At 43.0% G+C, this 13,675-nt stretch overlaps 1 protein-coding gene across 1 annotated transcript; it reads left to right on the top strand.

Moving 5' to 3' along the window:
- Positions 1–127: 127 nt before the first annotated feature.
- sars2 (seryl-tRNA synthetase 2, mitochondrial) lies at positions 128–13,118 on the top strand. The gene is made up of 16 exons (XM_083695173.1): positions 128–479; positions 745–840; positions 1,020–1,049; positions 1,172–1,312; positions 1,486–1,540; positions 1,771–1,834; positions 2,334–2,439; positions 2,535–2,582; positions 2,692–2,800; positions 2,950–2,995; positions 4,408–4,495; positions 4,821–4,933; positions 9,549–9,642; positions 9,925–10,017; positions 11,833–11,898; positions 12,801–13,118. The coding sequence occupies exons 1-16, from the start codon at positions 213–215 to the stop codon at positions 12,993–12,995; spliced, it is 1,611 nt and encodes a 536-aa protein (XP_083551299.1). The 5' UTR covers positions 128–212; the 3' UTR covers positions 12,996–13,118.
- The last annotated feature ends 557 nt before the right edge of the window (positions 13,119–13,675 follow it).

The following is a 13,675-nucleotide window of genomic DNA, read 5'->3' as shown; positions in this document are numbered from 1 at the left end:
CGTGATCTTTATTTTATTCTTGAAACAAGTGTGTGTATGGGCGGGGGGTTTAGTGTATTCAATATAATCACATTGAAATAGATTCATGTTCAAATATTTCAAAAGTACATATTTTGCCAACTGATTTTCTTCTTCGGCTCAGCCTATTGTCAAATCCCGTCATTTCATTGGCTTTCTGTTTTGTCACTTCCCCTCCACTTTCTCATTGAAACATGGCGACCTGCATTGGCATAGCCACAATGTTTAGTGCATTGAATGTTTTGAAACCGATCGCTAGAAACTATGCCAAGCGGGGAACAAAACTCACCCCACGTCGCCTGGCTCATGGCGTGAGAAGCAGTCTGTACGAACATGTACGCGAGGGCTACAGTGACAAGCCGGACCTTGACATGCGAGTATTATGCGAGGAGTCCGACAAAGTCATAGCGAATGTGAACAATCGGAAAGGGGATCTACGGGGAGCAGATGTCAGGGAGATTGTAAGCTTTCTATGTATTAAAATTATACATACAAGTTGTAGTGTAGCTGACCGTCCATCACTTTGGATACGCTCATGCATGACAACACATTGTAGATTAGGAGAGTACACTAGTGGCAATTGTTTCTGACACTGACATGTCATTTTTTATAATGTCATCGGATGTAGCTACCGACTGTCATGTTTTTAGTATTTTTTAACGGAGGTGATCTAGGGACACTATGTCAAAGACGTCAGAGGTGTGTGTGTGTGTGTGTGTGTTCCAGGTGTGTGTTTGGCAGCAACTACAGACAGTGCGAAAAGACATCTCTCAGCTGGAGGAGCAGAAGACAAAGATCAGTGAGAGAGTTCGAGCTCTTGTGGTCAGTCTGCATATGTTGATGACTATACCGTAGCCCCATCTGTTCCCGTTGGAGCTGTGAGGAAGATGAGAACAGATGCGGCCAGACCATACGTGTGCTTTTGAACATAATGCCTTTGTTAAGTGTGCATTTTGAATTAGATATGGTTATAATAATCTACGTCTTTCCCATTTTTACAGGATCAGAATGACAAGAAAGCCTTGGCTAATGTATGTTTCCCCTTCTCTGCTGTGTCTGTAGAACCTACCTTCCTAATATTTTAACTTAATATCAAGTCAAGGCCAGAAAGAAGACCCTTGTGTGATACTAAGTGGCCTTGTTTCTTCCTCAGCTTCTGGAGTTCAAGCTAGCAAAGGAGGAGGGGCGGGACATTCGCCACAGGCTACGCCAGCTCTACCCCAGAGAGAGTGAGCTGGAGCAGAAGCACTACAGCCGAGTGCTCAGGCTGCCTAACACCACACACCCAGATGTGGTGAGAATACACTTGAGACAGGGCTACGCACGCACACACACACACACACACACACACACACACACACACACACACACACACACACACTATATCTAGACAATTCCTGTGTATCTGGAAAAGTAAATCTTTTCGAACTACAGTTTCATCCTCGCACTTCCCCTTCCTCCCTTCAGCCAATTGGAGATGAGAGCCAGGCAAGAGTGGTCGAGGTGGTTGGACAGAAGCCAGGTGGGGAAGAGTATATTACATATGTAGTGTAATAAAGGGAAATATACAGTAGAGTGTTATAAATTATAACATGTTAATCACTTTGTAACACAAAACTGTTCTATAAAAAGCACTATACAAAGACAATGTGATGGATTAATTTATTGGTTGAAATGATCTGTAACTTCATAAACATAACATGTTCAGTGTAGTATTTGATGCCTTGCTGTCTCTTTCCTCTTACAATTCAGAGTTTGATTTCAAACCCAGAGGACACCTACAGCTTGGGGAGGAGCTTGGTATTATCAGACAGAGGTCAGACACAGTAGTCCTAAATGGCTTTTCTCTGTCTCTCTCTCTCTCTCTCTCATAAATAACCTAAACATTAATTAGAGTCATCCCTGTCTACCAAAGGCCTAAGCACACACTGCATCAACACTGCAGCTAAACAAAACAGGAACTTTGTTCCTACAGTACATGTAGGTGTTACATGCAGCCTGAGGGGATGTCATTAGTAAATGGCAGTTAAATATTAGTTGAATTCTATATTTGTCTGGATGGTGGCTCCAGCTGGTTGCCAGGGTGAAGGGGCTTCAGATTAAACATCTTTTGTTTTGGATTCCTGTTTTGGAGTCACTCACTTAATTTTTATGATCAGTGTTTGTGTTTTAATATTTACCCTCTGTTCATTTACCCTCTGTTCATTGTACATGTTCTGTACCCCATGTCTTTGTGTAGTGTGATATTCACTGTGAATTTCTTTTAATTTATATAACCTCTCTCCTTTGGTTTGTTCCTATCTTCTGCCTGGCAGGCGTCTTGCTCATGTCTCAGGCCAAAGGTCATACTATCTAAGGGGAGCAGGTGCCAGACTCCAGTCTGCCCTACAGAACTTTGCCCTGGATACCCTGCAGCGGCAGGTGAGACCTGAGAATGAGCCTGTGAGTCATGGGTGATATCATTTCTCTCTACTTTTAATATAAGTCTAATTCTTCTTTTTTTCTGATTCTCTCAGGGGTTTATCCCCATGGTTGTGCCAGACATGCTGAAGGGGGCTGTATTTGTGAGTATCTAAGCATAACTGTCCTGTCCATCTGTACTGTGAACACATATATACATGACTTTTCTAATTAAAAGTCAGAGCACTTATCCATGCATCCTGACCCCCCCAGGAGGGTTGTGGCATGCAGCCCCACGCCCACCAATCTCAAGTGTACTCTCTGGACCCCGCCCACTTTCCTGACCTCAACCTGGCTGGCACAGGGGAGGTGGGTGTAGCAGGTGAGACTGGACCCCATGTTACATACACCAGACCACCAGTATCCACTGTCCTTCCTATTGCACAGAATGTTAGCTACTTCTTGATTAGCTTGACTGATGCAGGTGTATGCACTTGAGGTAAAAGCAGGATATGTCGTTCTGTCCTCCAGGTTATTTTATGGACCATGCTGTTAACTGGAGGGACCTTCCTGCCAGGTGAAAGGCACTTCCTCTGTTTTCTTTTTTTAATTATTATTATTTCCTGGATATCCAATATGGAGAATGCAATGGAAGGTGCCCTCTAGAAGTACAGTGAAGTCGAGTTTTACATTTTTGCTGTATATAGTACTTAGATGTTCTGTGTGCGTGTTTGTTTGTTTGTGTGTGGACAAGTGTGTTTTTGCCTAATAATGTATTTGATAGCACTTTTCATTATATCTTGGAATAAGTGTGTGTTAACATGTTAATAACCATGGTAATTACCAGAAATAAGGTGGTATAAGAGCTGAAAAATGCTTTTATTACCATACCAATGGCTACGTTTCCATTTTGTGCTATCCATGTACCCTGTCTTAATCTCAAAACTAAGACCATGGTTTCTCAGTCAGTGGTGCATGCATCCACTGAATGTAACACAGTAATAAGTTACCCAATGGGTCTGATACATTACATTTTTATGGATGATTCCTTGCAGTTAATGTAAAGGTTTTCTGCTCTTCACTAGGAGCTACTGTAGCTTTTTAAGGGGCTCATCTGCAATTATTTCTTTCAATAGAAGAACAGCCAACTCACTGAACAACCTTGATACAAAACACGTAATTAAAGAACTTTAACTTTTGTTTAAAGGTCACCAAGGATTATTTTCAAAGTTAAGAGTTACAGAGTCTTGCTACATTAAGTAAAGATTCTGTAGCTGTGTTACATGAAACATTTTTTGAAGTTTGATAGCAATAAGCTAACATTAGCCTCAATTGAATGTATTCAGTCCAATAGAAGAGCCAACTCCGTCCAACAACAAGTGTGATACAAAGGTTTTGAAGGTGTTGCCTCCATTCATTCTCCACCCACAAACAATTACATTACAGAGCAACATTACCTACTGGACTTATTATTACAAATGTCAAAGTCTCAATGTGTTAATAAGGGAAAATAACTGTATGGAATTATCCATAAACCCCTCATGTAGGCCTATGTATTGCATCTATTGTGTAGCTTATTGCTGTTAATGGTGAAGTTGATGCATGCAGTTGATGCATGCATACTGATAGTCAGTTGGTGATAATACAGTCATACCTGAGAACAAAATGCATCAGTAATATAACATTTCCTAGTTCTAATAATATTTCAAAAGTAAGTCTCTGTTTCTTGGTTATAAATCTAATTAAATATGTGCTCATCAGTTTCAATGATTGAAGAACAATATGGAAACGGTGTAACAATAATATGGAAACAAGCATCTTTCATGCAGAATAATTAAGTGGAAACTACAGTCTGTCTTACCTTGTAATAACAAGGTCATTGTATTTCTTGTTACCAGTAACTATCAGTAATTACTGGTAATTACCATTGTTATTACCTACTTATTCCAAGCTGTAATGTGAAGTCATAGTCTGGTATTTCCGTTGCAGGTCAGTGTGCAGTAGCACGTGTTACAGAGCTGAGACAGACACTGGCAGAGAGACCTGGGGCCTCTACAGAGTACATCACTTCAACAAGGTAGAAACACATACAACAATTTCATACCAAGGAAGATCCTAAATCCTGTTTCTGGATTCCCCTCCCATGAATTACACATGCAGTCTAATAATAGTCTTATAATAATCTTCAGTCTGGACCCTGCTTCCAGGAGTCATCTGCCTTAATGCTGGGCCGGGACAAAATCATGCATTCACCACATTTAGCTGACCATGTAGCGACCCTGTTGTATGATATGCATGGAAGTATGTAAGTACTTACCGTGTGTGTGTGTGTGTGTGTGTGTGTGTGTGTGTGTGTGTGTGTGTGTGTGTGTGTGTGTGTGTGTGTGTGACTGATTGCATAGGTGGAGATGTTTGGTGTGACTGCAGATGAGACGGGAGAGGAGAGCTCTCAGCTGTTGGAGGAGTTCCTGTCCCTTCAGAAGGAAATCTTTTCCTCTCTTGAACTCCACTACAGGTAACAGCACCTCTCAATATGCTTTAATAGATGATGGATGGATGAATGGATAGATAGATAGATAATATTCGGATAAATGTGTGGCTTTTATGGTCACATTTATTTTATAAATAAATCATCATTTTATGGTATGATTTTTATGGTTTTTAGCATCGCTCTGCATACTGTTTTGTATACACACTATTACATTTATGGCATTTAGCAGACGCCTTTATCCAAAGCGACTTACAACAAATACATTTGTTTAAGTAAGTGAATCATCTATCCAACAGTCATCATAAGACAAAGTAATCAATGCTCACACCAGGGGCCATTGGCAGTCATAATGCCAGAAGCCAATTTTTTAATTATTATTATTTATTAACAGGAGAGAACTTGTACAGGGGGGAAGTAGAGGTGAAGAGGTTTCAAGGTTGGGGTTAAGGTTAGTATAGGGAGGATAGTGGGGGTGAAGAGGTCTTAGGAAGGACTGTTAAGATGTAGCCTGAAGAGATGGGTTTTCAATCTACGGCGGAAGATCGGTAGTGACTCTGCAGTTCTGACAGTGGGGGGAAGCTTGGGGCGCCAGGACAGTGAAAAGCCGTGACCGAGTGGCACGGCCGCTGCATCCACGTAGAGGTGGCGGTGCCAGGCGGGCAGCCGAGGTGGAAGAGCGGAGTGATCATGCAGGGGTTTGGGGGCTAGCCATTGCTTGCAAGTAGGGAGGGGCTGTTCCCTTTGCCGCCCGGTAGGCGAGCACCAGGGTCTTGAATTTGATGCAAGCTGCTACTGGGAGCCAGTGGACGGTGCCGAGGAGGGGGGTGACATGGGAGAATTTGGGGAGGTTGAACACCAGACGAGCGGCAGCGGTCTGGATGAGCTGCAGAGGTCTGATGGCGGAGGCAGGGAGTCCGGCCAAGAGTGCGTTGCAGTAGTCAAGGCGAGAGATTACAAATGTTTGGACCAAAAGTTGTGCTGCTTCTCTGGTGAGGAATGGACGTATCCTTCTGATGTTATAGAGGAAGAATTTACAGGAGCAAGCTGTCGCTGTGATGTTCGCCGCACAAGATAAGTGGTTGTCAACGATCACCCCAAGGTTCTTGGCTGTATGGGAGGAGGTCACAGTAGAGTTCTCTACTGTGATGGAGAAGTCTTGGAGAGGGCAGGCTTTCCCTGGGAGGAAGAGCAGCTCAGTCTTGTCAATGTTGAGCTTGAGGTGGTGGGCTGACATCCAAGCAGAACTGTCAGCAAGACATGCGGAGACATGTGTTGCCACCTGTGAGTCAGAAGAGGGGAAAGAAAGAAAAAGTTGAGTGTCATCAGCGTAGGTGTGGTAGGAGAAACCATGTGAAGAAATTACTGAGCTGAGAGATTTGGTATAGAGAGAGAACAGTAAAGGCCCAAGAACAGAGCCCTGGGGGACCCCAGTGGTTAGGGCTCATGGAGAGGACAGCGATCCTCTCCACGTCACCTGGTAGGAGCAACCGGCCAGGTAGGATGCAAACCAGGAGAGTGCAGAGCCAGAGATGCCCAATTCTGAGAGGGTGGAGAGAAGGATCGGGTGGTTTATTGTGTCAAAAGCAGCGGACAGGTCCAGAAGAATGAGAACAGAGGAGAGGGAGGAAGCTCGAGCGGAGGGGAGGGCCTCCGTGACAGCGAGGAGAGCAGTTTCAGTAGAGTGCCCATCTTTGAAGCCGTATTGGTGAGGGTCGAGGAAGTTGTTCTGAAGGAGGTAGTTAGACAGTTGGTTAGAGACAGCACGTTCAAGGGTTTTAGATAAGAAGGAGAGAAGGGATACCGGTCTGTAGTTATGGATAGCAGACGGGTCAAGAGTTCTTGAGAAGAGGCTTGACTCTGGCTGTCTTGAAGGCAGCTGGGACAGATCCTGTAGATAGAGAGGAATTGATTAAAGTGGTAAGGAACGGAAGGAGGTCTTTGGAGATGGATTGGAGAAGGGGGGAGGGGATAGTATGGCCTTCCTCGGATCAAGGGGGCAGGGATGTGACCAGTTTTAGAACATCGTCAGGGGAGAGGGGGGAGAAATCTGATAAACCAGAGACTGGGTGTTGCACAGTGGGTTTGGGAGGAAAGGTAGCATTGTTGGTGAGAGATAGCGGGAAGTAGGTGCTAATGTCATCAACCTTCTTTTCAAAGTAGGTGACAAAGTCATCGGCAGATGGAGAGGAGGAGGGTTGAGTAGTGAGGAAAATGTGGAGAACAGTTTCCTTGGGTTAGAGACAGAGGTTTGAATTCTGGAATGGTAGTATAAAGCTTTAGCAGCTGATGCAGATGAGGTGTAGTTGAGGAGGAGAGAGAGATAAGGGTCTAAATCATCAGGAAGGCCAGATTTTCTCCATTTCCTCTCAGCTGCCCGGAGCCCTATTCTACAAGCCAGGGAGCGCGAGGAGTGGATGGTGCCGGCCTTGAGATCTGTGGACAGAGAGAGTCGAAGGATGAGGAGAGAGAGGACAGGAGGGTGGAGGAAGCTGCGTCAGTGGAAAGAAGAGAGAAGGATTCAACAGAGGGTAGGGCGGATAAGACAGAGGAAGAGAGAGCGGTGAGTGAGAGGGTGCGCAGGTTGCGACGAGAGGATAGAGTGTGGATAGAGACTGGCTGGGAGGGAGGGAGAAGGATACGAAATGATGAATAGAAACCGGAAGAGGGGTAACAGTGAGGTTTGAGGTATGGGAGGATCTTGTGACGGTCGAGGTGATTGCCCGCCTTATGAGTGGGAGGAGAGTGGGACAGGGTGAGGCCGAAGGAGGAGAGAAGGTCAAGTGCTCCAGACGAGTGAAGCTTCTCCGACTGGATGTTGAAGTCACCCAGTATTGTGAGTGGTGTGCCGTCTTCAGGGAAGAAGCTGAGAAGGACATCCATCTCATCTAAGAAGTGGCCAAGCTGACCTGGAGGACGATAGATAACAACAATGTGAAGTTTGACTGGGGAGGTGATAGAAACAGCATGGAATTCAAAGGTGGAAATGGACAGGTGTGACAGGGGAAGGACATTATGTGACCACTTAGGCGAGATGAGGAGTCCTGTTCCTCCTCCTCGACCAGAGAGTCTAGGGGAATGAGTAAAGGAGTAGACATCAGAGTGGGCTGCCGGAGTAGCTGTGTTATCCGGTGTAATCCATGTCTCTGTGAGAGCAAGGAAGTGGAGAGACATGAAGCAGGCATAGGCTGAGATAGCCTCTGCTTTCCCGTCCGCTGACTGGCAGTTCAAAGTCCTCCCGTGACAGTGAGGTCGTGGTCAGTTGAGGATGGTGGGTAGATTAGATTGGAAGGGTTGCGGGCGGAGGTGTAGCGTCAATGTGTCCTCCTGATGGATGAAATAACAGGAATGGGGAGAAAGCTCATTGTGATTTTTTGCCGGTATAGAGGGAAAGGGTTAGTGGGAAATGTAGGATATAGGTAGGCTCAATACACTCAGGGTAATGAAAAAATTATCAAAATAGAATAAGAATACTTAGTAGTATGGCCTTCCTCGATGGACTCCACAGATAGACTCCTTCGTCTTAGTGTCTGGAGTCTTCGTTTCAGGAGGCTGTTGCTCTGCAATCGTCACAATATAAATGCAGATTCTGTGATTTCTGATGACTAGCAGAGTAGCAACCCCTCCCACCTGACGATCAGTGAACGACCAGACAGGTTTCGCCACTCACTCAATCCCAAATGTATTAATCCTGGTCCAGGGTGAGCAGGAGTTAAATACCTGGCAGGATAGTGTTTAGGCCCTCCCATTGGAGATTGACAGCACTTCACAGCTATTGACTTCAAACAGGTGGCTTTCAATAGAAACTACTTATCAGAGCATAAGGCAGGATAGCCACAACAAAACAAACAACTAAACAGCTCTTTGATTACAACAAGATTCAGCTAACTTCCTCACACTGGAGAACAGGCTTAACGCAGGATAGCCTCAATAAAACAAACAACTAAACAGCACTTTGATTAGAACAAGATTAAACTAACTTACTCAGACTGGAGAACACTCAATTCCAAATGTATGGTTATCTATGGTTATGCAAATACTGTTCTCTCACAGTGTCTACGTTACTTATAATGCGCTGTTTTCAACTCAAGGCACCAACTCTATATATCAATAGTGCATTACTACATGCAGTACATATTGACTACATTTTCCCAATTGCATCTTAGGTAACGGGATCTCACAATGGGATCTCACACTTAATTCATATTAATTCATACAAAATTTAAAAAATTTAAAAATAGATCAGAACACCAAATTCATATGAAATCTTATGACCCAGGTCATCTGAAAAGCTCTGAATGTGACCGAGCAGACGTGAAAGAGACCATTTATACTGGCAGTTTAATACAAACGGCAGAACCTGCAGTTGAATAAGAAAGGCAGAATGCCTCATTAAGAGGTTGGTGGGGTGGTTGAGGCATTAGCACCCTGACTTGCAATTTCAACATTGCTGGTTCGAATTGTGATTGATACACATTTTTGTTTGTTCGGTAATTCTTGTTGCTTCTGCTTATGTTTGCTAATGCCTTCTCCTGACAACTAATCCTAACCTTAACCACTCGATTTGGTGTTCTGCTTTTTGTATGAATTTTTTGTACGAAGTCCCGTTGCTTAAAGTGGCTCTGTGCTGTTTGTTCTCTAGAGTACTGGACATGCCCACACAGGAACTAGGCCCTCCAGCTCACAGGAAGTATGACATCGAAGCCTGGATGCCAGGGCGGGACAGCTTTGGAGAGGTGAGCACAAAGTCATCAATGACCAATTATACCCTTCATAGGTGGACTCTTGTTTGTCTTGTTTTCCTGGAGGGCATTTTTTTTTTTTAAACACTGGATTCAACTAATCAAAGTATTGATTTAGGACCGTTAGTTAGATCAGGTGTGTTAGTGCTGGGAACAAAAAGATGCAAACCCACCACTTCAGTAAAAGAGCATAAAACCAATTAATTAGACAGAGCGCTAGCGTCTGTTGTCCTGAGGTTTCATAGTTTGTTGTGCTTCCTCCCTTGTTTACAACAGATCTCCAGCGGATCCAACTGCACTGACTACCAAAGCCGCAGACTAAACATCCTCTATGAGGGAGAGGATGGTAACCTACACTACGCTCATACGGTGAGAGAGGACGGTGAATTGCCTCTGATACAATAGCTAATAGTAATAGATGTATCTATTGACATACAGTGCTGCTTGAAAGTTTGTGAATCCTACAGGGATGGTCAATATTTTTGTATAAAATATTTAAATGAACTTATAAAATATTTATCTAAACCCCAATTTGTAATAAAGACATTCCAAATAAAGGACACAAACATTTATTTAACAAAAGAGGTTGATTTAACAAAAACTCATATTTCATGTGTGCAAAAATATGTGAACCTCGTCAGTCAATAGCTTGTGGTACCTCCATTAGCAGTGATAACTTGGAGTAAACGTCTCGTATAACCACTAATCAGTCTCTGACATCTGTTTTGAGGGATTTTTGCCCACTCCTCCTTACAAACTCAATTGAGTGAGGTTTGAGGGGTGTCTGGCATGAACTGCCTGCTTCAGGTCCTGCCACAGCATCTCGATTGGATTTAGGTCAGAACTTTGACTTGGCCAATCTTGTTGGAAGACCCATTTTCAGCCCAGCTTCTCCTTGACTGATGGTTTGATGTTCTGTTTAAGAATGGTATATGGTATACCTCAGAATTCATGGTTCCCTGAATGATGTGGAGTCGTCCAGGTCCAGAGGGGGAAAAAAAGAGGAAAAGCAGCCCCAGATCTTGACATTCCCACCACCATGCTTGACTGTTGGGATAAGGTTCTTTTGGTGGTAGGCAGTGTTCGGTTTTCGTGAAACATAGTGGTTTTGATTGTGACCAAAAAGGTCAATTTGGACTCATCTGTCCAGAGAACGGTCTTCCACAAACCTTCAGGCTTGTCCAGGTGGTCTCTGGCAAAGTTAACACGTGCAGTTTGGTTATTTTTTGACAGCACAGGCTTCTTCCTAGCAACCCTCCCATGAATGCCATTTTGATTCAGTGTTCTTCTTATTGTTGAAGCATGCATAGTTACCCGAGATGCAGCAAGGGAGGTCTGCAAATCTCTAGAGGTTATGTTTGGGTTGGCTTTTACCTGATTTATTATTTTTCTTGTGGCTCTTGGGGATATTTTGGAAGTGCATCCACTTCTAGGCCGAGTTGCTGTCATGTTAAATGCTCTCCATTTGTAAATAATTTGCCTCACAGTGGACTGATGGTGCTCAAATCTTGTTGATGATTTTATAGCCTTCCCCAGACTGGTGTGCTCTCACTACCCTCTTCCTGTATGTGTAACACAAAACTGACCAGGTTTCTTATCTCTATTTATCAAAGTCCCAACTTGGGGTTCACTTATTTTTGCACCTGTACTAATTTCTTTACGATTTAGTTTTTCTACTACACGCATGATTTCCTCTAAACCAACATATGAAATTGGTAAATATAAACCTGTTATGTCAGATAAAAAAGACTGGTTCTGATTAAATAAAGATTTCATGGTAAAAAATAAAAAAAAATCTCTAATTGCACAAGGGGTTCACATACTTTCAATTAGCACTGTATACTGTACTGTGATTTGGTCCTGTGTGGTTCAATTGGTAGACCATGGTGTTAGCAACGCTAAGGTTGTGGATTTGATACCCGCTGGGACCATATATGCAACAAATGTATGTACTCATTGTATTGTAAGTCGCTTTCGATAAGTGATAATCTGCTAAATTGCATATGTTGTGATTGAATATCCTAATAAGCACAAATTTCATAATACTCATATACAAAAGAAATGTGTGATTTATCAAACCTTTGTATGACCCCTGTATGCACACTGGTAAGTTGTCCGGGCTAGAGGTGTATTTGGAATTCAGCAATTCAAGGTATAATAACCATGATTTTTCTCCTGCTCCAGGTGAATGCCACAGCATGTGCTATCCCCCGTACGATCATTGCTATTCTGGAGACTCACCAGACCAAGGTAAGAGAGAACTCTCTTCTGACAACACTTTGACAAGTACACACACATCTAATCCTAACCATAACTCTGGCTGAGTTGGTGCCTTGAGTTGAAAACAGTGCATTATAAGTAACGTAGACACTGTGGGAGAACAGTATTTGCATAACCATAGTGTGTATACAAAACAGTATGCAGAGCGATGCTCGTGTAGGGTCTTATAGGTTGCCAGGTACAATATGAAGGTTTGGCAAGGAAATGTGGCTATGTATTGTTCATGACAAAGCATATCATAATGTGAATAATCTGACTCCAAGTAATTTAATTAACACTCTGTGCAGAGAATTGTTGTGTTTGGGTTGATTAGAGCAAGAATGATCAAGTGAGAATAAACTGTAATACACTGTAAACTTATACAACTGCTACCTGGCAAACAGATCAAAGAGAAATGTTACATTCTGCCAGGGTAAATGAGAGAGAGATGGAGAAGATAGATAGAGAGTGAGGGAGAGAGAGCAGGTACATAAAAAAAGACAGACCGTGTGGTCTGTTTCTGTACTCAAAGACAACAGGCTTGGACCACAGACCAGAAACCCTAACCCTAAGAGAAAGACTATGTCCTTCAACATTCTGTTTTATACCCATCTTCCAACCATAGTATTAAAATCAAGAGCTGGAGAACCAGACTTCCAGACTACAAATCTTATCTATCTATCTAATCATACATCCACCATCTATCAAAGCATATTGAGAGCCAGAGGTGCTCTTAATTGTAGTGGAGTTCAAGAGAGGAGAAGATTTCCTTCTGAAGGGACAGGAACTCCTCCAATAGCTGAGAGCACACACACACACACACACAATGCAGTCAGATATTGATCTCTTTTCTATCTCTTTCTCTCTCTTACCTTTCCCTTGCCCATTTCCAGGAGGGGACAGTGTGCGTGCCACATGCTTTGCAGCCCTACCTGGGTTTGGAGGTGATTGACAAGCCTAAATGCACTCCTCTGAAATACATTGGGCCAAACCAGCCAAGTCGTATACTGCGGCCTGCCACAAAACGAGATGACATGCACAGATCCAGCCCCATCACTACTCAACAGAAGCCATTTCCATCAATATGATGTTTACAACAGTATACTGTAAATATATTAAGTCATATTGTGTGTTATTACATGGAATGGAATGTCCTGCACCTGTCAATAATGATGATGAACCTGAAGTACTAAAAAACTGTGAGAATTTTATGGGGCAAAATCACTCAATGATTGTTCAATTATTCTATTTGTTTATATTATTATATTAGGCTATGGTATACCAGTTAGCAAATATATTGTCCATAAGGAGTGTATGGAATGCATCTCCTATGTATATTTATTTAATATTTGTTTACATTATTATATTAAGCTATGGTATACCAGTTAGCAAATATATTTGAGTCCAAGTCGAAGAAATGTTAGCCATAAAGATAGCAGCTAACAGCTAGTGAGTAACGTAACTAACAGAATTCTCCACAAAGAGCGGGAGCCAGATCAGCTTGCATTGAGTGAGACAGCTAACGTACCAGGCAGCAATACGTCAAATCTTCTGGTCTGTACTTACTGGATGAATTCAAGTTACCACCACCGGTAGTGCTGACAGGCAATTTGGGAGAAAACTGGAGAAGATGGGATATATTTAACGGCAAGCGGCGCAGATGGTAAGGAACAAAAGGTGAAAGTAGACGTTCTGTTGCACGCGCTAGGAGAGGACGCTCTAGAAGTGTATAATACACTCCCTATTGAATATGTGGATGGAGAAACAG

The sequence above is a fragment of the Argentina silus genome (genome assembly GCF_951799395.1).
Source record: "Argentina silus genome assembly, chromosome: X".
NCBI lineage: Eukaryota > Metazoa > Chordata > Actinopteri > Argentiniformes > Argentinidae > Argentina > Argentina silus.
This window is presented reverse-complemented; position numbering and strand designations above follow the sequence as displayed.